Source organism: Eumetopias jubatus, unplaced genomic scaffold, assembly GCF_037043125.1.
Source record: "Eumetopias jubatus isolate StellerSeaLion01/CBP00866 unplaced genomic scaffold, mEumJub1_p1.0 scaffold_2, whole genome shotgun sequence".
NCBI classification, from domain to species: Eukaryota; Metazoa; Chordata; class Mammalia; order Carnivora; family Otariidae; genus Eumetopias; species Eumetopias jubatus.
Genome location: NW_028274808.1, coordinates 133,140,297 through 133,167,069, shown reverse-complemented (window position 1 = coordinate 133,167,069; position 26,773 = coordinate 133,140,297). Strand labels below are relative to the sequence as shown.

Sequence of the window (26,773 nt, the reverse complement as noted above, 5' to 3'; positions counted from 1 at the left end):
GAAATTTATTTCCATAGACATACACCACATGCACATGGACGTACACACATAAAAGGGGAGTAGCAGGTAGAAAGCCATTTACAGATAATCCTTTCAACTGGGAACTTCTTTTTAGGTATCATAAATGTGAACCTCCACATTTCAGTCAAGAACAGGGAGTATGATTCCCTCAAATTCGCCAAGTACATGGGAATTTCTCTACAATGTATTTATTGCATTATGGGGTTCGAAAGGAATACCAGGGAAATATAAATATATGAAAACACAAACTATCAAAATTTCCCATACAGTTGCTTCATCGCTTGCATCTATCCATTTTCCTCTGCCCATGGGATTTCTCATTTTCTCTGCTATCATAAAAATAGATTGCACTGGCCATGTGGTTAATCTTGTTCCTGCCTTTATTTAACATACTGAAAGAACAAATTGCTTTAGTAGAATGACTTTTTTTATGAATCATCCTTTCCATCATTTATATATTCTTTTTTAGAAGTACCATGTTCTTTGCATGGCCAAATTAGAGATAGGTACATACTTCATAAAATTTACCTCTTTAGTGAGACCTTTTTTTAAAAGGTCTCACAGGATAGATGCAGTCTATTTTAAAAAAAGTAAACCCACCCACCCAGCTCAGTCTATTTTAAAAAAAGTAAACCCACCCACCCAGCACTGACCAGAATAATTTTCCTTCTTCACTTTGTTTTCCCTAATTGTGCTTATCACCATCTGGCATTCTCTACATTTGCCTATCTGTTTTTCAGATGGTCTTTTTCTCTCACCCAGTACAACATTAGCTCCACATGGCCAGGGATTAGCCTCTGTTATCTCCACTACGGTAATCTTCACATCAGATCTATACATGGGGCACATTTCATTTATTTAACAAATATGTGTCAAATGGCTGAATCACAAAGTCATTGGAGTAATAGAGGAAAAGAGAAACACTGTCACTGGAGAAACAATCCACATATTTGTATTTCAAATATCTTCCAACTAAACTCTCATACATACATTTGCTTCTTCTTAGTGAGAGATGGTTAGTCTCATGACAAATTCACTTGTTTATAAAACTGCACTGATAATTTCATATATCCTGTGTGATTTTCATGCTTAAGAAAAACTTGGCAGGGAGTTATGATAGCTAGTCTTACAGTTTTATTATAATAATTTATCATTGATTTTCACTATATATTTATATGTAATAAATTATATGCACTATATTTATAAATTCTTTATTAATAATAGTTATTATTAAAATAATGAATTATCTCTCATGTAGCCTTACTAAGAAGAATGGGAGCATAGAAAGAATTCCAGAAGTCTTTGTCTGCCGTGGAAGAAGTTTATACTCTGAAGTTGAAGAAAGTCCTATGGTATACCCTACTTAGTTCCCATGAGAAATGCTCTTGATGGTCCTGTCCTGATGCACTTTGCAGATACGTTCCTGCGCATAGGCCCAACCTGACAAAAAACAAGATGCTGAAGCACAGTGAACATCTGAAGGCCACTGCCAGACTATAGCTAAAAGAAAAAGGAGATAAAAATTTTCACCTGCTAATAATTAAATTTAAATTACAAAGAAATATAGTGTTCTGTAGGATATTTTTTGGCTTTGTATTTGTTTGCTTTTTATTACTTTGGAAAAAGTATGGAGCTCTCTGGTTAATTTGGAGCAAGATAACCAAATATGGTTAATTTCAGAGCAGGAAATTATTAAATTTATCCCCTCTTACACCATATGGTTTTTAGATGAGTTTTAAGCAGAAAGCTATCATGAGGACAATGAAATCAAATGTAGCATATGGAAGGATAAACAATTTTAACAGGCAGAAATGACAAAGCAAAGAAAGCCGTTCCTACTCAAGTTGGCACACAGATTTCCTTTCTCCAATCTCACAACCTCCCACTGCCAGAGGTTTAAAAAAAACAACTCACGTTTTTATGGTTCACACACTTCATGAGGACCAGCTCCCGGTAAGCTCTCTTGGCATGCGTTTGGTTCTGAAAGGGTCTGCTGAGCTTCTTAATGGCCACATTTCTGTCAAGAACAGCATCATATGCAGCACTGCAGAGATCCAAGAGCAATCCAGAATTAGGAACAAAGAAGCCCTTAGAATTTCTGCTTACTGATATGGGTAAATAAAATACTATTTTTGGAATCCTACTCTGATACTTTCTCCTCAGGTCACATCCCAATCAGGCTGTAAATAAAGATCTAGAAGTGACTAGTATCAAACCATTCTACTTGCTAGGAAAAGCAAAAAAGAAGAGTATCTTGCCAAAAACCCCCGGCATATAATTGCCTCCTTGAGTGGGAGACAAAAGAAAAAAAGAAAAGTGCTCTACTTTCTACTGGTCCAGCCATGTGAATGTGGCAAGTCATTCAATCTCTCTGAGCTTGAATTTCTCATCTAATAATATGTGATATTTAGGTTTTCTCTAGCTATAAAACTCCATTGTTTTTTGGTTATTTTAAGTGAACATTATTCTTTCCCATTTACAGGAACCAGATTTTAAGGTATGACATTCACTGCCATGAATGTACATGTTGGTTGATGCTGAAGTGTGCACATTAACAATAACAAAGCTCAAAATAAGGTATGCAATCAAAGGTTTTTTAGAAGCATAAATAACTGCATTTAAATACAAAGACAGAAATGAATGCTACTAACATTTGAAGCTTTCAAACTATTTGAGAGTGAAAATTAACCATGCTTTGAAAAGCAATCCATATACAGTACTGTTTCTCCCACACTTAGAATACATGGGTCTGGGGATCAAATAAAGAAGTGAGTCTCCTCTTTGTATTATACCTAATGACTCATTCACAGACTTTCTGCACCCACATCCCTACAGCTTCAGATGGTTTTGGATTTTGTCTTAATTGCCAGGAAGGAATGCAGCAGTCAGTGTCCCCCACAGTTGATCTATTGAATTGGAAGTGGCATTAACCCAGTGTTCATGCCACTAAACTAAAAGATCAAAAAGGGGTTACTGTGTTGTAAGATAATGATAGACTAGCAGGATAAGTTTGGACAAGGTCTTATAGTTCATCTGGTCCCTGCCTCCTTTTAATACTAATTCTTCCATTTAATACTTATTCTCCTCCAAAATATTTCCATAAAATGTTTGGCCAGTTTCCACTGGAGCATCTCCAAAAACATGGTATGTTACAATCAAGGCAGCTCATTATGTTGTTGAGAGTTAGAAATGTCATCATTCTAATAAGCAAAGTTGTCTCTGTGGTTTCTACTGACTTTCTCTGCCTACCAGAGTAACTCTCGAAATAAGAGTATCCGCTTTTCCATTATGGTAAATGCATAATATCTGAAATCCATTAGGGACTGAAAACAATCCTTGGCCTAATCTATAAGCAAGTACCCAATACCTCTTGGCTTTTCTTATTTTTCCCCTAAGTCTTTTCTTTCTCAAGCTAAATATCACCAGTGTCCTACCACCATTTTTCAGAATGTGATTTCAGGTCCTATCACCATCTGGTCAATTTCCTCTGAATATATTCCAGTCTGTTGATATCTGAAAATGTGGATCCTGAACTAAATAAACATTGCTAGTCTAGGCATGGAGTGTCACTGAAGATTAGGGTAGAACTGTCAACTTCTTTGTTCATTCACTAGCTCCTTCACTCTGTTGACACAGTTAATACAGCTAAGTCTGTCTTGACTTCTTTGATAACAATATCACACACTACTGAATCACAGTGAGCCTATGTTAATTAAAAATACTCTCTTTTTAAAAACCTGTGCTGCTTTCAAACTCTTCATGTCAGCACTGATTCTTCTGTTCTTGTTAACCTACCAATGGCAGCACAGGTAAAGGAAAGAGTCAAAAGGACCTACATCTTTTCAGTAGTGCCCAAGAACCACAGTGAATTTGGAAACACAGGAATAAAACTTGTCTTCTGAAGTTAAGAAATTGTATCAGCAGGAAATCAATTGAAACAGTCACCTTAAAGAGAAAGAATAAATTTTAGGCCAAAACAACTTAGCTGAAGTCATTAAATTATCTATAGAAAGAATAGCAATCACTCATGTGAGCCTAGAACAGAATCAGAAAGGCAAATAATGGCACTGTCTGATTGAAGAAGTGTCCTTCCATGTAGGTCCAGGGATCCAGTCAGCCAAGCAGATGTTTACATCTGTATTGTGATTGGCAGAGACTGTAGACAGTTAGCATTCTGACCAGCATCCCCTCATGAGGCTGATTCTGTTTTCTGGGGTCAACATTCTGATCATGCTCTCCCTCAGATTTTTGCATGCAGGAATATTACCTATATTTAGCCAGCTTGACTATTTATTGCATTTCTCGTGATTTAGTGAATCAGCATCTGTTTTTTTTATGGAGCCTTTGGTGAAGGTTTGTCAGTGTCAGTCTGAGTCCCTGAGATACCGGCCAGATCCTGCAGGACAGTGGGCCAGCTTCCAACTTCATGTGGAATGGCTGAGAAAATGCCATGCTCTGGGGTTCTTGGAACGTTCTGACCCATGTCTCCCAGAAATGTTGTGGTTTTCTCCCTCCGTTACCTCTTCCTTGAAGCTGTGTTAGGTATGAATCTCAGCACTGCTGCTTCCTAGATGTGGAGCTAGGGGCAAGCCACTTACACTCTCTGGTATTAGTTTCCTCACATTTAAATGGAGATAACAGCCTGTCAAGATTATTGCAATGAGTAGAAGAGATAATAATGTATCTATAGTGCCTCATCTAGAGGAAGCACTTAATAAACAATGACTGTTGCTATTTTTAAAATCAGTCTTCTTGTTGGAGTCATTGTGTAATGTGGGTCAGGATAAAATAGAAATTCCTATGGCATGTGCTACAATTGGACATTTATCTACAAATCATGAGTTTTTAATCTTTCTACTAATTACAAATCCATTCAACTATGTCACAATCTTGACCACATTTCCCAAGTTTGTCCCATCATATAGAATTTTAGGGCAAATGCCTTGTTAAAATCTAGATACATTATGGCCATATAGTTCTATTACTTACCACTTTAATAAGTTATCCAGTATGATTTGTTTTTAATGAACCCTTATTCCCAGTGATTGCTACATCCTTTCTTAATGGCTCACAGGGTGTCTTTTCTAACCAATATTAAGACCAATGTCAAGCTAAGCAGATGTCTCTTATCTCTTTCTTTCCTTTAAAGGAATAAGAATGTTTGCCTGTCTACGCCCGAATGGAATACTGTGGTTTGGCTCACTGAATTTCCATTTGCCACCCTGTATCATGTCTTCTTGGATGGAAGAGACTTGGGAGTTAAATGTACAATTCCCAGATTCTTTTGCAGCTAGTGCTCTGGACTCCAATAAGGTCCTACCATGTAGATGCTACTATGAGAGATTTGTAAGGCAAAAGTGAGGGTGGTCATCTTCTACCATTTCTTGGTTGGCAAGCAAGGTCTCGTGGCAATGTGAAATTTTCTTCTGCAAGCAGTCATTCATTCTTCAAATTCAGGGGTGAGAAAAGGAATCGAAGCAAAGGCAACAGTGGATTCCAGTCACCAGCATCATGGAGTAGTGACAACAGTAGTAACAAGCGCACAGTTTCAGCTCTATGATTCCTAAATCTCAGTTAAAATCATGCATGTATTGTAACTGGAAGCTCAGTGGTTCTAGGATACTTTCAGAGGTGGGAGGTCCCCTGGTGACTCAGCTGTCTCGTGTCTGCGAGTCATTCCAAGAAGCCCAAACTAGAGGCCACTTCTCCAGGCCTTCCAATGATTTTGCAAGCACCCAATTTACCATATTAATCTTTGCCTACTTCAAATGTTTCTGTCTCCTGCCATGAACCCTGGATGACACTACAATCTTTCCCAATCTTCTATAATTCCTCAGTGATTACTGGCAGCAACTTAGCAAATACATCTACAAACTGGCATCAGTGGTGTGATGATAAAAAAAAGTCACAAATTCATGTCTGAAAGTTCCCCATTACTCTTGAGTCATCTTTTTTTTAAGAGTCTTGGTTCAGAATACCTTACTTTTTTTCTTTCAGTAGTTTTTTTTCTTTTATCATCATGCAGAAAAGAAGTAAATCTTTATGAAGATTTTCCAACAACTTCCAGCAACTTTCTAGCAATTTTGCTAAAAATTTTCCATGATTTCTTGACACACGGTACTAACTCACTTCCACTTCTACCAGGTTTATTTATAAAAGAAAGATATAGCCTTTTGTTGTTATGCTCCTGTCATTTAATGATGTTATAAAGTTAAGATTACTTTCTTGAATGTATTTATATAAACACACACACGGGGACACACACATCTCTGCAGGCAACTCTTATTCTCTACATATTTGTCAGCGTCTGTTTTTTTCCTTCTGGCAATTGCAGACAACCTCTTGCACAAATATTCTTCTTCTTAAGTAATCATTCATTTGATAATCTTTCTTGTTTCCTTTCCCTTTCACATTTAAAATATTCTTGATCATATTAACATGTTTATGGGCCAAAGATTAAAAAATCTCTAGGCCTTATGAGAATTTTATGTATTAAAAAATAAAAATAAAAATTTAAAAACTTCAAAAACCTTATCATTGCAGCATCTTAAATGTCTTAAGCGATAGCCCAGCAGGGCAGATTCCATCCTGGGATAAACGCTGCACCCTCCATTGCTTATTTTCTCTTTCCCACATTCTCATTTGACCTTTTCCAAAGGCCTGGACTTTAGAAGAAAGCTACCAAAAAAAATTTCTTCCCAATGCCTTCAAATATCTCACTTTTGTGCCCAAACATTACAGTCCCTAGAGATGCTATGGACACACTGATTCCACCATGGAGAACAGTGTTGGAGAACCTGCCAAACTCATCTCTGCCTCAGGACTTTTGCAATCATTCCTCCTTCTGCCAGGAAGGCTCTTCCCACATCCTCACCTGATTCCATCTTGTGATTCAGGTTTCAGCCCAAATACCATCTCCTCAGTAGAAGCCTTCCCTAATCACCCTAACAAAAGTCAACAGTTGATTTTTTGGATTAGTTGTTTTTGTCATTGAATTGCTTAGCTGTAGTAGTTTGCTTATATTTTGTCAGGGAAGTTTTTGACTACAAGCAATAGAATTCTAACAATACTGACTTAAGTAATAAAAATATTCATGACATTACGTAATGGAAAGTCTAGAATTAGGCATATCCAGTTTTCAGGGATACATTATAACTTTTGTAGGCCCTAGGCACGTTTGACTTTTGATTTTCTGCAAATTGGTTCTCAGTATGTTGGGGGGAAAAAGCCAGTGATATAGAGTTCTGTCGGTGCATCAAAGGGAAGTATAGGTGTTGTGCTGCATCACTAAAAGTCCCCTTCAGGAATAGAGGACTTATTATCCCAGCTGCTGGGAGTGCTGCCAGCAGATAGTCCCTCAGCTCTTAACCCTGTTTGGGTATAATTTCAGCCAAAAGTATCTGCTTAACCAAAGACTATGCTTTCTTCATGGGCAGCCTTCATTCAATGACTGATGAACCTGGGATCATAAACACCTGGCCAACTCATCCCAATGCAGGACAGCTGGGAAGTCTCATTCCATCTTCAGAACTCCCAGTAGGGTCAGCAGAGGCTTCCTTTGAGATTGCATCACAGCGGAACTTCTGCCTCTGTGCCTCTTGTCCTTTCAACAGGTGTTAACCCCCAAAACACTCCCTAATAAATCTCCTGCGTGCAATCACCATCTCACAAGGTATTTTCTGGGGAATACAACATTTGACAAGCAATAACTCATGGCCAAACACAGCAATAAGCTGTGAAGTTCACCTGGATCTTTCTCTAAGCAAAAGGCACGTCCAATTACCGAAGAAAGTAGCTGCACTCAGAGCTCAACATCAAGTAAAGCCATTTCACCTATGCACAAACTAACCTAGATGACCAAGCCTAGTTACATAGATTTCAACCAAAACCATTCGATGGACAACACAGTTGAAGTAGGAACAGCAAGGGGATTAGAAGCCCCTCCCTCAAAGACAGCATCAAAGCATCAAAAGTCTAAACACTAGAAACTGAACTAGTGCTTTGCAGCCCTTCAGTGAACTAGTGACAGGGGACATTTCACAAAGACCTACCATCTTGATGAAGAATATGGGACCAGCTAAACATACTTGTCACCACCAAAAATAGATGAACCTAAAGAAGATGGCTGCCCTAGATATAAGGCAACCATATTCTTGGAAATCAAAATGGGATGATGGCATTGGAGAAGAAACTGAAGGCTCCCAGAGAGGAACTGCTTCATCTCGGTGAGATGGGGTTATAGGGTTCATGCAAGTAACTGCCTCTCTTGCTCTTATTTTATTTGACAAGTTGTCTCATGCCCACCCTGCTGCCCTTAATGACCATTCAGTGCGCCACCCATGTATGTTCATACCCATGTTTTAACCTACAGAATCCACAAAGCTGCCAGGCTGCCATTTGATAGGGTAAGTTGGAAACTTGGGAATTTACAGTTTGGCTTGGTATGAAATATGTGAGGCTGGTCAATCTGCTAAAAAGCACATAGAGAGCACATAGAGAGTAGTCAGAATATACTTGGTATGCAGATTTTGCCATCCGTGTGGCATAAAGCTATAATTATTGACTTTTTTAGTGTCTAGTAAAGCTTCTTTAACTTTTCAATAAACACTTTTGGCAAAAATAAAGAAAACTGAGACCACATATATAATTAAAATACTATATACTGAATTTACATTTCTTGTGTTTTCTCGGGCACAACCAGATAAAAACCAGAAAATAGTTCTCCTAAAGGACCATCAGTATCTATTTAAAAGTCAGTAATTATTTCAAGAAGACTGTGCCCAAGTACAGTGATTTAATACATGAGCCTGCAAAAGATGCATTTACAGATTACTCATGAAACATGACTTTTCATTTAGGTCAAATGTCTGTTTTTCTAAATTAGTTTTGTTCATTTTCAGTTCTAAGGGTATTTTTGTTTGGGGGATATGTACAAAAAGTTAAGCAAAGCTATTAATGTGTTCTATTAACAGAAAAATAATTTTATAAACATTTAAATTTTATATAATTTTATCAAATGCTTCAAATATAAAATCAGTACTTTTCAGTAATACTTTGATTTTCTATCCAATTCAATAACTCAAAGTAAAGTTTATGGAAAGTCAAGGTGAAACATTTGACAATAGTGTGAAAACTTATAATTTTAGTTAAAAATGACATTGGAGACCCATTACTTGTTTTTTTCAATAACACAAATACAAATTATTTTGGAAAATATCATCATTCTGAAAACAATTCACATTGGGTCCAAATAAATTGCAATATTTTACAAATCAAAATATAGTTGGCATATACCTGAAACTCATATATTATTATATGTCAATTGTATATCAATAAAAAATAAAATTTGTAGGTACCAAAATTTGTAAATATTTTTATACACATAGGGTGAGAATCACTTTATTACTAATTTTGGAGACAACGCTGATGTTAAATCAAAAAAATAAAGGTGTTTTAGCAAGGCAATCAGCATTTTCTTGGCAGCCTTCATAATTCTGATTGAAGAACAACTTTGTAAATAAGCCTAAATTTTGGATGCTTTTTTTTTTTCAAAATCGTTTGGAAATCTTTAATCATGGCATTTAGTAAATGAAACATCCCAATACTTCAGCTCTTGAAGTTCTTAGGGAAATAAAAGTACACTGAAATGCTCTGGAATGAACTCAAGTGAGAAAGGAACTGGCAAATCAAATCCAAAAAATGAGTTCTCAAAGAGAAGACATTTAGCTTTGAAATTCCATAAATATGATTTAGAATACCTTAGTCTATAAGGATAATCTTTTGATAGAGTTCCTAATTTTAGAGTATATTCATATTATGTATAGGATTTGAAGGAGATCCTCGTTTCAGGATATTTATATTCTGATTGTAAGTGCCTATAATTTTTCAGCATCTAAATGCGACAATCCATTAAAAAGACCATAAATATGGGCAATCCACTTGATAAGTTCTGTCTTATACAATTATTTATTAGCAAAGGAACTCTAAATGAAAGGGGGAAACAGTTTTTGTGAAAAAAAACTTGGACTAATCAGAAAGGATGAATACCCAACTTTTACATCAACATGGATGGGACTGGAGGAGATTATGCGAAGTGAAATAAGTCAAGAAGAGAAAGTCAATTATCATATGGTTTCACTTATTTGTGGAACATGAGGAATAGCATGGAGGACATTAGGAGAAGGAAGGGAAAAATGAAGGGGGGAAATCGGAGGGAGAGACGAACCATGAGAGCCTATGGACTCTGAGAAACAAACTGAGGGTTTTAGAGGGGAGGGGGGTGGGGGATGGTTAGCCCAGTGATGGGTATTAAGGAGGGCACGTACTGCATGGAGCACTGGGTGTTATATGAAAACAATGGATCGTGGATCACCACATCAAAAACTAATGATGTATTGTATGGTGACTAACATAACATAATAAAATAAAAAAAGAAAAAGAAAAAAAACTTGGGCTAAAACACTTATATATTCCAATACAAAAATAAAATAGAATTGGGAATATTTTCCATTTAGTAGAATTTGTTCTTACCAGGTACCTAAGACCGTTTGAGAATATTTTAGATAAAAATATTGTGATCTATACTGAAGGTGTCAGTATTTCAAATTTAGTAACCACAGCATACAATTTTGAAGATTTCTAGAAATTTCACAAAAAGTTAAAAATAATACAATCACATTAAAAAATGTCTTCTTCAGAAAAATACCAGTGAAACTGTATTACAGACAGATAGGGCTAGGAAGTTTCAGATGATTAAAATACATCAGACTACACCAAGAATAATTATTCTTCTTATGTTATATTTTTAATATTTAGGTAAGCAATATAAACCGATTTTTAAATCTTATTTGTATTTTTAGTTTATTTCTTAAGAATAAGTTAATTTAAAACAGTTTTAATAGCACTATTTTTATATCCATCAATGTATTTCAATGTGTCCTTTCACTATCAAAATTTTCCCAACTTAGAGATAAATGATAAGGTCCCTGATGTTCATGACCACTGGGGTCCTGGTTGAAGAGGCTTTTGCATGTCACTCCCACAAGAAGGAATAGGCAGAAGCAAGGAACTGCTCTTCTGGAGTTGCTGCTACATTCCCACCTTTAGCCATTTCCTGGCAATAACATTTGAAGTGTGATTTATAGCTAGTAGTTTTATTCTAACAAGATTTTCCTTAAACATCTGCATAGCAACCTAGATAAGTTTCAGAACTTGGATGATGTCGGACTTAGCTAAGGAGTGGAAGTTTATTAAGTGTATCCTCTCTTTTTTTTTTCTGCCAGTAACTCAACTCTGAAACAGTTGACTCTCAAACTGGACTTGTGGTAAGAATGTGCTATGGTTAAAGTTAACAAACTAGAGACAGTAAGATGTTCCTTTGGCTCAGGGGTTGGGACTATTTCTTGACACCTGCAAAATTGATGAGATCCATTAGGTAACTAACAGGAGTCACAGATGGTTCCTGCACATAGTACAGATGATAGGAGTAAACATTGCCCAAACTATGGGCCTACTCTCTCTTCCTCCATGCCTGCCCCAGCACAATGTTTCTGGCTTTATGACTGCACTCCACTATCCTGGCAACTGGTGTAGCACTGCTCACTATGAATGACACCCAATAGCTCCCAACATGTCCTTGTAGAATTTACACTGGCTATTGTTTATGCCCCTGGGACTTCTTTATAGTATTTATCTTTTTTTTTATTCACTTCCCTTACTGTGATATTTGGGCTGATATTTATGAAATTGAGTTCTATCTCTGCAGCAGTTTGTTTGTACCGTCATTATAGCAGACTTCTTACATACTGACTTTTACTGCATCTTTTTCTGTCCTCAAAGTTGTGCTCCTTAATGGCCAAAATCCTGAAGGATTTAGCTTTGTATTCCCTACATGCCTTTTGCATGAAATTCTGTTTGCTATTGTTAAATGTTTACTTCCAGAGCTTTAAATATTTTAATAAAAGGGCATTATATAAGCTAAAGGACAAAAGTTTAAATAAACTAAGCATCATATTTTTAAATGGCTGTGTTATACAGGATGCCAAGATATTATCTCCAGCTATGATGTCTTTCCCAAAGCTCCTAATTCACATATGATTGTCTACTGAACACCTCTAATTTTATGTCTCAAAAACATCGGAAAATTAATATGCCCAAAACTGAACAAACTTTTGATTTCTCTCTTAGCCGTAAATTGCCCTCCTCTGATCTTTCCCTTAAACAACCATTTGTTCAAGTGTAGAAGTCATTTCAATTTTTCTCTTCTTATCTCCTCATATCCAATTCATAAAGAAGGCCTGTATTTACCTCCAATGTATATTTTCAAATTGATCCACTTAACTCAAACTCCCTTTCCATTACCATGGGTCAAATGTACTACAGAGACTGCCCCTTAAAGGGTCTCCTCGCACCAGTTCTTGCTTCTCTAAATCTATACCTGACCATTCTCAAAGTCTTATATTTAAATTGGGCTATCCCTGCCCACATTATTTTGTGTCTAAGAATCCTGCTTATTTTTAGCACTTATAGGAAGATGTCTTGGGTAGCACAGCCTTAATAAAATAATAGAACCTCATAGAGTTGCTGTGAAAATAAAGTTAGCTTAATAACAACAGCAAACCTGCCCCACTGTTTGATTGTGAGTCCCATGAGGGCAGGAGCCACATGAGTCTCGATCACCATTTTTTCCCTAGTTTTATTGAGATGTAATTGACATATTAAAGTGCACAATATGAATATTTGATAAAGGTATATATTGCAAAATGGTTACCACAATAAGCTTAGTTAACATCCATCACCTCATATAGGTAGAACTTTTTTTCTTATGATGAGAACTTTTGAGATCTTTTCTCTTAGGAACATTCAAATACACAATACAGTATTGTTGACTATAGTCACCATGCGATGCATTACAGCCCCAGAACTTATATATCTTATAACTGGAAGTTATAGTTTTGACCACATTTACAAAATCCCCCACCTCATCCCATCTCTGGCAGCCACTGATCTGTTTCTGTTTCTGTATCTATAAGTTTCTTTCCTTTAGATTCCATATATAAGTGTGATCCTATATTATTTATCTTTCTCTGTCTGACTTACTTCATTTAGCATAATGCCCTCAAAGTTGTCATGTTGTCACAAATGGCAGAATTTCTTTCTTTTTATGCCTGAATAATATTCCATTATACACCCACACACCACATTTTCTTTATCCATTTGTCCATCAGTGGAGCTTAGGTTATTTCTATGTCTTGGTGATTATAAATAATGCTGTAACGAGAGTCTTTCTCACCTTTCCCTTAAGAGTATGGTACAGTGTCTGGCATATAGCTGACATTAAGTATTTGTTAAACAAGTAAACCCATAGATGATTGAAGTACTCCCAATGATAGAGCAGAGTGAATTTATAAGTCTTGAATTTCTACAAACATGAGTCGAATAGCTATTAAATATTTTTGAAGTCATATACATCATCTTTAAAATTCATATAAAATCTATATTTTAGCCCCATATATATATCCATGTTTATTTTAATATAAAATTTCATTTTCCCATCAACACTTCAGTCTTTACATGAAACATGAGTTCCAGGACAACCTGCCATGTTATCGTGGAGCTCTGAGTATTCCCAGCTGTTGCACCCACACCTCTCCCTGCCCAGCCCCCACCCTGAAGTACAAAGACCCCAGTGTAAAAAATGGGAGATTAATAAATAAGCTATTTTCTTTTTACCAAAATTTTATTAGCACTTTCTATAAACAATATTGTAACTGTACTTTCTTCTACCAATAAATGTTTTCCTAGTATCAAATAATTTGCCAGATTTGCTTCAGCAAATATCAACTAGAATCACCCTCACATTGATAGTTATTGATATGAAACCTAAGTAAACCCAAAATGGGAAGACTTGATGTAACTGTTGACGCTAGGTCAAAAACAAAACCAAAAAGACAAACAAAAAAAACCTCTGTAAAGGCCATTTTGATCTTATTGTAATGTTATCCAAGCAATCCTAGAACCCAGGATTGGGTTTCTTCCAGTAAGAAGTTTTACTATGTATGTAACATAGGGTGTCATTAACTGAGGCTGGGAAAACCCTGGGCTTCTAAGTTTTATGTATGCAATAATATTATTAAGACAGGCACTCTTATTATCCCCATTGTTCAGGTGACAAAACTGAAGCTTAATAACAACAACCAATATTTATTAGTTCTAAGCACTTTTTCTCCCACTCATTTGCATCTAAAAGTTCTTAACACTCTACATATATGAACTCATTTGAGCCTCACTAAAACCATATGAAATTATATTAATATAATCTTATCATAGTTATCTTGACTATTCTTGCAAATTTTCCACAATTTTGAAATTATCTCAAAATAAAAGGTTAAACATTTTCATTACTAACACACATTTGAAAAATTAAGATGTAACAGATATGATATGGCTGTGACACTGTGAGATCTCTTAATTTTTCTTCAGTTTTCCTGGAACTACTAGAATTTTTTACATTTTCTTTATTATCTTTATTACCAACAAAAATTACACATATTTGCAAATATTTCATTAAGATTGCAGACTTTCTGATTCTAATTTACATTTCACTCATTTATATATTTGATCAATAAATAGTTAAATAATATTTACTTCGATAACTGAGCAAGTTGATAATAGAAAAGTCACTTCATGATAATAACTACAATTTGCATTTATTTCCTTGCAGATATTAACATTAACTTGCTGTATTTTTATAGAAATTTGGTGAACTAGTAGAGCTAAGAAAAATAAGGTACAGAATGGTTAAATGACTTGCTCACAAAAAAAATTAGCACATGAGAGATTTGGGGGCACAGTTCCCTCCTGTTGAAGCTTTACTCCTTGTGTTTATAAAAAGAAGTGAGCTTCCAAGAAATACTGAAAACGAAGAGCATAGAAAAATCACAAAATTGTTTTTGATAAGACCAATTACTATGAGAAACGTGGTAAAACCAGATAAATGGCTACTAAATTCTTCAGGTGCTAGTTGTTCTTTGTTTTAAGCAAACATGAAGATTGTTCAGACAAGGTTTGGTCTATATAGTATTCTTCCCACATAGCCTATATCCGTGAGAATTTTACACAGTGATAGAAAATTAGCACTATGAGACTACACAATGGAATTTCTTTGCCCAGCCAGCGAAAAATACCACACCAATCAAATATGACTATTGATTTTACCCCTAAATGCATGCTCGTCTCTTGTACTCTCCATCTTCTTCCTGTTGGTTGGTGTCATTAACAACCGGTTTACTGACCCCAAATGGATTTCCTAACCAGCTGGTTTTAACACCCCCCGACTATATCCTGCTTTTGTGCTTTTATGTTTCAGTTAGAAACGTGAAGCACCCAACATTCATAAGAACCAAGATGGAAAAATATTTATTTATGTATTCTTTTGTGATGCAGCCCAAGTTTAAGGAAAGGTCAGAATGTACAAGATTTATTTAAAAACAAAAACTCTCTTGTCACAAAGATTCTTCCTGTGTCATTGGTAAAAATGACAGCATCGTGTATGTATATATGCATGTGTCCACATTTACATGTGTATTTTTATTAATCATCTTATTCTGGGACAGAATAACTAATATATAAGTGAGATCAATTGAACACTTAAATTCTGTGTCCTAGAATTTTAAGAATTATAATTTTCTTTGCCTTTTTGCTAAGCACTATAGGGAAATGGAATTCTATTGTGCATTTCTTTTTTAATTTGAATACTCATTTTTGAAACTCAAGTTCATTTAAGACGATTGGGTGGTTATGCCTTTACTTGCTCAAAAACAGAAATTTACTGAGCTTCTACCATGTCTCTATTTTGACTTGGATAAACTAAAAGACTTCATACAAGGTTGAATTTAAATGTTAACAAATCATGTCATATGTTACAAAATTAAGCAAAAACTTGCTAATATTTATTGTGATAGATACAAGGTACAAGTTAAGTTTCTTGCACTAAAAAAACTGCAACATACTGGGGAATACAAAATAGAGGAATAAAATACAAATGAAAAATAGTAGGTTAAAAAATTAGAAAATACTAGATGCTAGTGGAAGGTCTACTTTTAAGGAAATCTGGAGGATGCCAAAGAGGACAATTGCTGGAAGTGATAAAATGGAGAGAGATCTAATTGCAAGTGTGGGATTAGTTTATATAGGATGAAATACTGTACATAGCATCAGCAGGGAAAGCAGATTAATGGAGTTCAGATGCCAGTGTGTAGGTAGTTATGGCCTTAGGGGGCACCTTGTAAATATTCATTCTGTTGGCTTTTAGTTTTGCAATGAGATAGGAAGCAAGATCATCAGCTGAGTGAGAGGATGGGGAAAAAGATGTTAGAGTTTTAATGCATGAGTGAAGGGATAAAACTGTCACCTAAAATAGTAGAAATATAAATGGGCTCAAGATCCTGAACAGTAATAAAATCCACTTAATCTTGCTGGTCTTGAAATTAGGTATGAATAGTCAACACAACTGAGTGTTTTTCTCCAGCCACATTCATCTATCTTAGTGCTAATTAGATTTAACCAGCATTTGAATTTTGCCAGGAAGGAAGAGAAGAGATGAGAGTTGACAGTTTGTATAGGGGATATATTATAATATGAGGCACAACATCTAAACTGCATAAAGAGGAAAATCAGTACATGAGGGTAGTCAGGAACAGAGAAATGGTGCCAGCTTATAGACTGTAGGTCTTTGTGTGATTGAAGAATTATTGAAAATGAGGCACTAATATTCAATGTATTGCTCCTTCTAGAAACAAAAATTTCAAGTGAGATAATTTAGCTTCATTTTAATAATTGAAAACACATACAAACAAGATCTGGTTGTTTTGATTATCTAGCTAACAGGCATACAAAAAAGTTTAGGAGTCAAGAAGAAGTAGAGAACATAATAAACAAAGAATTATCACTGGAGGATGTGGTATTGAATTTGAGGATTAAAAAAACAAACTGCATGTCAAGACTAATATATCAGTTTTAAAAAGTACAGTTAGGGAAATATCTCTTAGCTAGGATTTTATCTTGGTATCTGCACTCGTTGCTGTATCTTTAAAACAAGAACTATAATTCTTCCCCAGTCTACATCATAAATTATAGCTTTATTGTAGTTTCAAGGTAGAAAATGAGGGGGGAAGAAAGAGGTCCCATGAGTTTATGATCAAATTACTGGCAGCAGGTTGTGCCAAAAATGCAATTAGTCAATTGTTTCAGCATAAATCCTGTTTTTAGGTCAGCAACAATGTAAAATGTTAATGTTAAAAAGTGTTCTACTTGCCACTAAATATTTTTTTAAAGATTTTATTTATTTATTTGACAGATAGATAGAGAGCACAAGTAGGCAGAGTGGCAGGCAGAGGGAGAGGGAGAAGCAGGCTCTCCACTGCGCAGGGAGCCAGACATGGGACTCGATCCCAGGACCCTAGGATCATGACCTGAGCTGAAGGCAGCCGCTTACCAGACTGAGCCACCCAGGCGCCCCGCCACTAAATATTTTTAAATCATGTTATTTATGAGACAATGCAAATACCATTTTACGTGAATGCTGACATTGATTCTCAAAATACCACACTTAAATTATCAAATAAGACTTTGAAATACCAACTTAGAAAACAGAGCCAACAATATTTGATAAGAGCAATGAAATACATTGAAGTGTACCTGATCAGAAGAGATTATCAAATATGAATGCAATGGAATACCAATCTAGAACTTAACTCCGATGGTCACCTTATTTTTGTTCTACCTCTAGTCAGAAATAAGATAGTACTCTAATCCATACTGAGTTAATAATCAATTTATGTAATCCTTAATACTCAGATAAAGCTTAAAATTCTGTATTTTTTTTGCTGATGCATATCGAGTTAAAATATTGAATAATATAGCAGCTATTCTTATACTGCCCTTTATCGACTATTGAAAAGAAAACCCAAATAGAATATATTTTTTTGTATTGGAAAATGCATCTAACCAAATAAATTTATCTTGTTGAAGATTCACAGATAATATGACTTTTGAAACCTTAGATGGACTATAATAGTGATAAAAAATGCATTTTCAAGACTGTGAAGCCAAACTGATTAATTTTGTCATGTAGTTTAACAAAAATTTCCCCTTAATATTTCTGATCTTAATCTCAACTCCAATTCTTTTTAGCTTACAAATTATATAGGGTTCAAAAGAGCAAGACTTATGCTGTTTGTACTTAGATTTTCTGGGGTTAAAGCAACGGTCTCTATACTCCCCTTCCCTTTCACCAACTTCCCCTTGTATCAGGTAGAATTGGAGTGGCAACAGATCTTTTGGGAATCTAACTAAGGGGAAATTTAGTTAGGAATACATTTATTTTGCTTCAGTGGGTTATGTTTTGCAATAAGTTATGTATTTAAATCGTTGCAACTTTTCCTGGTGTAGGTATGATTTTCGAGAATATTGTTGCCGCTGGGCCCACTCACCTGGTGCCCAATCTTGTGACAGGGAGTAGAGGGCCAGTGGAGGGCCACAGTGATATATAACTATATATCTATATAACTGGTATAGTTATATATCACTGTGGGAACACTGCCTGACACTGGAAGTATGTAGCTACACAGGTAGTGGTGGAGAAACAAGGTTTGAAATATATGAAGCTAGAAGGTAATCTGTGAACAATGTTTTCCATTATTGCAGTCCATACTTAAAAGAAACTAGAGAGAGTTTTCCCCCAATTTGATAATTCTAAATATGCATATGACAGTATCAGCAAAGAATTGTGAAGATGAAAAGCATTTTCTAAACTATCAATAATAAAAGATAAGTGTCAACCAACCATGATAGGAGACTAAATTTTCTTTCAATTTTCTCTGTAGGTAATAATATTACAAAGTCATTGTCATATGAAGACATGTTTGAAGAGTATGCAGCCCAGCAAAGGAAACAGTCAACAAAACCAAAAGACAACCGACAGAATGGGAGAAGATATTTGCAAATGACATATCAGATAAAGGGCTAGTATCCAAAATCTATAAAGAACTTATCAAACTCAACACCCAAAGAACAAATAATCCCATCAAGAAATGGGCAGAAGACATGAACAGACATTTTTCCAAAGAAGACATCCAAATGGCCAACAGACACATGAAAAAGTGCTCAACATCGCTCGGCATCAGGGAAATCCAAATCAAAACCTCAATGAGATACCACCTCACACCAGTCAGAATGGCTAAAATTAACAAGTCAGGAAATGACAGATATTGGTGAGGATGTGGAGAAAGGGGAACCCTCCTACACTGTTGGTGGGAATGCAAGCTGGTGCAGCCACTCTTGAAAACAGTATGGAGGTTCCTCAAAAAGTTGAAAATAGAACTACCGTACGACCCAGCAATTGCACCACTGGATATTTACCCCAAAGATACAAATGTAGTGATCCGAAGGGGTACGTGCACCCCAATGTTTATAGCAGCAATGTCCACAATAGCCAAACTATGGAAAGAGCCCAGATGTCCATTGACAGATGAATGGACAAAGAAGATGTGGTATTTATCCTTACCCCCCTCATGTAATTTATTTCTATTCTAAATAAATAATTTGCTTTCATTATGAATTTTACATTTGTGATTTTTCCAAAAGAAGGTCAAGAAGGTCTCCCCAAATGTTATAAGCTTAAGGCCCAGCAAACTTAGGTGTGTCCTGTCCATAACATAGTATTTCATATGCCCATAGCTAAAACAGTCTACAGGTCAACCAATATCTAGAACAAACTATTTGACACTTCTCGAAGAAATGTGCTCCTGTGATCTGAATGTTTGTATCTACCCCCAGCTTCATATGTTGAAATCTTCATGCTCAATGTGATGGTATTTGGAGGTGGAGCCTTTGGGAAATGATTAGGTCATGAAGGCAGAGCCCTCATATAAATTGGATCAGTGCCCTTATAAAAGAAGTCCCAGAGAGATTCTTCTCCCTTTCTGCCATGCAAGGTTATGCTAGAAGGCAGAGTCTGTGAATCAGAAAGCAGACTTCGCCAGATACTAAATCTGCTGGTGCCTTGATCTTAGACTTCCCAGCCTCGAGAACTGTGAGAAAGAAATTTGTGTTGTTTATAAGCCACCAAATCTTCGGTACTTTGTTATAGCAGCCTGAACAGATGAACACTTGTACCTACAGTTCTGTGTTTAAAGAAGAGCATGAACTTTAAGAAACTCATTTTATAGGTGTTAACATATATGAATCCAGCATACCTAGCCAGAATTTTTGGTTCAGACTTTTAGAGTGTAGAGCCAGGCATGTTCACTGTGACTCCATCTGAGATGCAGTCCTTACTGACAATGTGCTGTATAAGTTAAGGACATATCCCATTCTAATCTAAACATGGGATTACCATAGCCACCTTCTAGCAGCAGATTCTCTGCTTGAAAGCATTGATAAGTTATAAATAATGCCTCCAAGGTAACAAAAAAGTACATAAACTTAGTATGGGAAGAAAACATAAGAGTTCATTTCATCTAACATTTCACCAAATGAAGAAATTCTATGTAAAATACAACATCTCTAAGAGATACTCATCCAGCCAGCTTTTGTTTAAAACATCAGTAACCAAGTATTTACACCTTCACAAGGAAGACAACCATTGATGAATCACCCTGACTCTGATAAAGTTCTTTCTAAATTGAACCAAAATCCAACTCCTATTAATTCTATGATGTTCTCTGAAGCCAGACCAAATAAGTTTACTCACAGGTGTCTTCAAATATTTGAAGATCTCTTCCATCTCCCTGAAAAGTCAACCTCTTTCCAAACTAAACATCCCTAGCTCTCATTCAATAACCATTCCCTCCTTATGTATATTATCAAATGTAATTATGAGTTCATAGACAATTAATTTATCTAGTCAGAATCATATACTCATGTCACAAAATGGAAAAAGTCCTTTGTCAGGCCAATTTTAAATTTTAAATTGAAAATGTCTAACTCAAACTTCAGCTTATAGCAATTAATTATCAAATCTTGCAAAATGCTATTAGCCTCTATCCTGTTGCATAATACACACACACACACACACACACACACACACAACTTTGGCAGCTGGAGATATGAAACTTGGTAATTACTTCCCAGGTTCCTCAACTCTGCTTTATATCAGATGCACAATAAATACTTTGCAAAGCACTAAAAGCACTATACTTGTCAGCAGCAATTTTCAAAAGGAAAGGAAAAGCATATTGTGCATTTCCACAAATAGCAAATGGCCTACTGAATTTTTAGCTAGAAATTAACTAGAAAGACTTTTAATCATTGAACTAACACCCTCCTTTTATTTAGACATTAGGAACATTAGGCTATTGAGGCCTAAGGAAAACAACTAACTTATCCAAAATCACACAGTATATTTGTGACCCAGATTCTATAAGATTTTGTCCCATGTTCTAAAGAAACATTGAAATATACAAGTCAGTCTCAGCATTGTTAATCACCAAGATTTACTTGAAGGAATCACAAAGGCACCTTACCAAAAGGATACTGTTTACAAAAACAAACACTAGTATCTTATAAAAATTATAAAAATTATAGTCCCATGGTGAACATGAGATACTTATCCCTTGAACAAAATACTAAGAAATATAGCATGTCTCAGGTCATTAAACCATCAAATCATCTGGATATTATCACATCTAAATAACTTCTGTGAGAAGAACCCTTTGATTGTTAGAGGAAGGACAAAACCAGGTACATAGCATTTTTTTTTTTTGAAAACCCTGTCTGAACAGGGCTTATTTCTGTCTCAGTATGCTTTGTGTTAAGAAGTGACTCCCCGGGCGCCTGGGTGGCTCAGTTGGTTAAGCGACTGCCTTCGGCTCAGGTCATGATCCTGGAGTCCTGGGATCGAGTCCCACATCGGGCTCCCTGCTCAGCAGGGAGTCTGCTTCTCCCTCTGACCCTCTTCCCTCTCGTGCTATCTCTCATTCTCTCTCTCTCAAATAAATAAAAAAAAATAAATAAAAATCTTTAAAAAAAAAAAAAAAAAAGAAGTGACTCCCCCCACCCCAATGATATGGTGTGCATTTAAGTAAAATAAGTAAGTTGTGAATTCCCTGATTGCTGCAAAGTTTAACAATGCAAAAAACACTTCTAGTCCTAACATGTCAATGAATCAGTAGCCATTAGACATGCAATTGCCTCAAATCCTCCAAACATGGGAATAGGTATGATTGACTTATTTCCAAATCTCATCCCCTTATAAGAAATAACTGAGGAAGCCTGAGGAGGGCAAATGAGATGACTTTGTGTTAGTCTTACAGGCAGCATAATAAATTACCCCAAATTTAATGGCTTAATGTAATAAATATTTCTTATTTCAAAGTTTCTGTGGGTTAGGAGCCCATGCATAGCCCAGCTGAATCCTTTGTTCAGGGTCTCGAAAGGGTATAGTCAAGGTGTTGGCAGGCTGAAGGAACTTTCTGGAGCTTCAGGTTCTCTTCTGAGTTCACATCGTAGTTGGAAAAATTTAGTCTCTTGTGGTTGTAGAATGGAGGTCCTTATTTCCTTGCTAGCTGTCAGCCAGAGGCTCCCATCAGCTCGAAGAGGCCACCTCGAGGCCACATGTTCATGGCCCACTTATAATATGGTGGCTTACTTTTTCAAAGCCAGCAGGAAAATCTCCCACTCAGTCTCACAAGATAGAGTCTTATAACTTCACCTAATCAAGGAAGTGATTATCACATCACCTTGCCATACTTTATTGTCTAGGATATTATCTGTTCTATCTGCACCCAAAAGGAGAGGGTTACACAAGGATTTGACTCATTGAAGGTTGCCTAAGGGTATGTTCCCCACAGATCTTGTTATGAACTGAATGTATCCCCCCCAAATTCATATGCTGAAACCCTACTCCCTAATGTGATGGTACTAGGAAGTGGGGTCTTTGGAAGGTGATTAGGATTAGAGGAGATCATAAGGGTGGCACCCTCACAAATAGGATTAGTGTCTTATAAGAGTCCCGAGAGAACTCGCTTCCTCTTCCACCATGTGAGGACACAGTGAGAAAAGAGCCATCTGTGAATTAGGAGACAGGCTCTCACCAGGAAAGAATGTGACCATGCAGGCAACCTGATCTTGGACTCTCAGTCTCTAGATTTATGAGAGATAAATTTCTGTAGTCTATAAACTACCCAGGTTAGGGCAGTTTGTCACAGCAACCTGAACTGACCAAGACAAACCTCAAGGCAAAGGTTTTGTAGTGAATTTAGTCATCCAGATTTTCTTGTTCATCAATGAGCTTTCACTTTATTCTAAATCAATTACACTTTCTGACATGGAATAAGGACAAAGAAAAGCTAGCCATCTGGATTTTAATTTTTCCATGGAAAAATAACCAAAACTCAATTACGAAGGTAATTACAAATAAACCATTAAGAGAGTAATACAAATTTCATCCTTTTGATGATCTAGATAAACAGCTAGATTATCTGCTTTGCTCTTTTGTTTTAGGACTCTAAATTAAGTCACTACCTTGAACCATCAAAAAATGGACCCAAATTTCAATACATTTTGCTGATAATTGGCAACTTATTCTTTTGGAGAATCCATATCCATTCCCACCATTTTGGAGCACAGGATAGTCAATCCTAAAGTAGTGATACTGAAAACTTGTTTTCTCCTTTCATTTTAGTTAACAAAAATGTAAAAGATTCCAACCCCCAAAATTAACTATATAATAAAGGAGATATATGTTATTATTTTTATAGTTATTTCCCTGAATAGCATTGTTTCTGTAAAATTATTTGTAGAATTTTATTTTCCTGGGAGTAAAAAAAAAAAAGAAAAGAAAAAATATTGCTAGTTCCTTTAGATTTGAGGGGAAAATCCATTTCTTTCATAATTTTTTTGGTCAGAATTAAAGAGGGTAACATACAGGAATTAACTATCTACTATACACCCAGAGATATTGCTGGACAATTTTTATGCTCCTGTATTGACACTGAAAGCAAGGCTCAGAGATTATAAGTAACCTCTGTAAAGTCACTCAGCTAGTTTATATGCTGATGGCATTGTGCCAACCCAGTCAGATTTTAAATCAAGGTTTCTTTATTGTTTGGTCTTTAATCAAAAAGCTGTGACTCAAAAAGAAGGGAACTTCAGGTGGATGGTAAGATTAACTCAGATAATAATGCTAAAGAAATACATGAACTTGAAGGGAGTAATTTTTTTTAAAGATTTTATTTATTTATTAGAGAGAGAGAATGAGAGATAGAGAGCACGAGAGGGAAGAGGGTCAGAGGGAGAAGCAGACTCCCCGCCGAGCAGGGAGCCCGATGTGGGACTCGATCCCGGGACTCCAGGATCATGACCTGAGCCGAAGGCAGTCGCTTAACCAACTGAGACACCCAGGTGCCCGAAGGGAGTAATTTTTAAGTTAAGCACCAAAAGTCTACAGAAAATGCAAAGTAAACATGTGATGAATATAACCAGCCCACAAATGTAGATTTTTGCCTACAGAATGTTAAAATAACTAAAATTTTAATATTAGATTTCACACAAACACACATAAACACGTGTGTGTGTGTGTGTGTAGCAGATATACATACATCCTGCTTTTCTAAAAAAAATCTGAAGATTTGACAACAGTTTCCAGAGTTTCCTTCTAGCAATAACCAGAGCTACCCACTATAGGCAAATTATTAAGGAGCAATGTTTATTTAGGACTCAGTCTCTCCACAGGTAAAAAACAAATAAAAGGTTAAGAAAGAATGTGTATTAAGGTTTCACCATCTATGTTCTATATACCCAGGTATCTTCATGCATCAGTAACTGTTAGAGGAGAGACAGGTCAAACTAGTCCCCCGGAGTCTTCGGAATGATGAACTACGAGATCCAGAGCATCTAACTTATCCCAGAGTCCAGTCTCCCCACATTTGGAGAAACTGGGAGATTTCTGGCCATGCAGACTTTCAGATACACTCAGGATGAAGTTCATCTCTCAAGGCCCATGTGGCAACTCTCAAGCAGGGCTTTCAGTGAGGAACATCAATTGTGAAGGTTACACATCTATCTCTACCAGACCGCTACCAAGTTCTACAAACAGTAAAAATAGAAACAAATTTCTTAAAGAAAGCTGGCATTTTTTTGTCCTGGCAGAGTACTGTTTTGCGTATACAGCAATACTAAAAGAAGGTTGTTCAAACTCAAAACAGCATTTTAATGAACACATTATAGCTAGAGGAAATTTGAAAGCAGTTCATGGTCCTGAAAATTTATGTTTCAAATGTCAAATATTCTTATTTTTCATACCTCTCAATGAGTAAATTATAATACAGTGTGTTTTTTAAAGCAGTGCTTTGGAAAACTCATGATCATTGGAGTTAGGCAATAGGAGTTTAAAAATCTCATCTTTGCCAATTTCAAATTATGTAATCTTGGTGGTTTTGGGGGAGGAGCTTGAAATTTGACCTCTCTAAGCCTTAATTCTCTCATTTATAAAACACAGATAGTAATAACAACTTTTCCAGACTATTGGAATGATTAAATGAGACTAGGTACATATAGCATCTAGCAGAGTGGCACTTCATAGGCACTTCATAATTGTAGCTTTGGTTATGGGTGTTTACATCATATAAAATAATGTCTTAATATATGCTGCGTGCTGTCCTATCAATACAATACAGTGGCTCTGAATCTTGAGTGAGCATCTGAATCACCTGGAGGGCTTGCTAAAACGTGCATTGCTGAGCTTGGGGCCCAGAGTTTCTGAGTTTCTGGGTCTGAGGTGAGAGGCATGAATTTGCATTTCAATCAAGTTCCCAGGAAAGTCTAATGCTGTTGCTGCAGCCAAGGAACCAAGCTTTGAGAATTACTAAGGAAGAAGACTATGCACTTAATTTAAAGGCAGCTGATCTAATTATGAACCTTGGATCTATCTGTTATAGGGTACCTAAAAATTCAGAATTAATGTAATACTAAAAAGAACAATGAATTGAAAGTCAAAGCCTCTAATATGAATAACTTATATGACAACTGGCAAACTGGACCCCAGTTTTCTATCTGTAAAATAGGCAATAAGATGATATTTGTATTCTTTTCTGTAATACTTTTAAGTATATGATCGTCCTCAAGTATCTTGGATGACTATAAAACAGAAGATGAGAGAAACACAAACAATAACTTTTATCCTGAAAACATTCAGAGCTAAGATTAAACACTCTATGCCTGGTTCTCTTTCTGTCCCCATTAGCATGATTCCCAAAGTTGAACAAAAGTAAAATAAAGGGGAAAAAAAGAACGTAAGTCAGAGCTACTACTATAACATATGGCATTCATTTGTTCCTTATTCATTCAATGAAGATTTTTTTTTTCAGTACCACTTGTGTTCCAGACAGTGTGAAAGATTTTGGGAAAACAGGCTGAAGGAGACAGGACGATTGCATCAGACTAGCAGGACACTAATCCATCTATTTATCATATAACTTATGTTATCTTGCGGCATTTCCTGAGACTCAATTGGCCCTAATCCATATAATGCAGCTGGCTGGGACACAGCTAGGGATCAGAGGGATCAAGAACTAAAACCTATACTGACTTAAAGCAGGGCCCACAAGTCGAAGTCAGATGAACAACAAAAGGGACTGGGTATCAGTTATCAGATCCAAAAACTGAAAACTTACTATTTCAGGAGCTTAAGTTTTCACAAAATCCACCCTCTTCCTCCTCATTGTTATAAGAACCTCCCTAGTAGAGAGGCATA

General features: G+C 36.1%; 1 protein-coding gene across 3 annotated transcripts in view; it reads right to left on the bottom strand.

Moving 5' to 3' along the window:
- MAPK10 (mitogen-activated protein kinase 10) overlaps window positions 1-26,773 on the bottom strand; it is a 163,513-nt gene that overhangs the window by 86,790 nt on the left and 49,950 nt on the right. For all 3 annotated transcript variants that reach the window (XM_028124192.1, XM_028124193.2, XM_028124196.2), the window contains one exon: window positions 1,936-2,065. In XM_028124192.1, coding sequence (XP_027979993.1) covers window positions 1,936-2,065 — 130 coding nt within the window. The remainder of the gene's footprint in view (window positions 1-1,935; window positions 2,066-26,773) is intronic.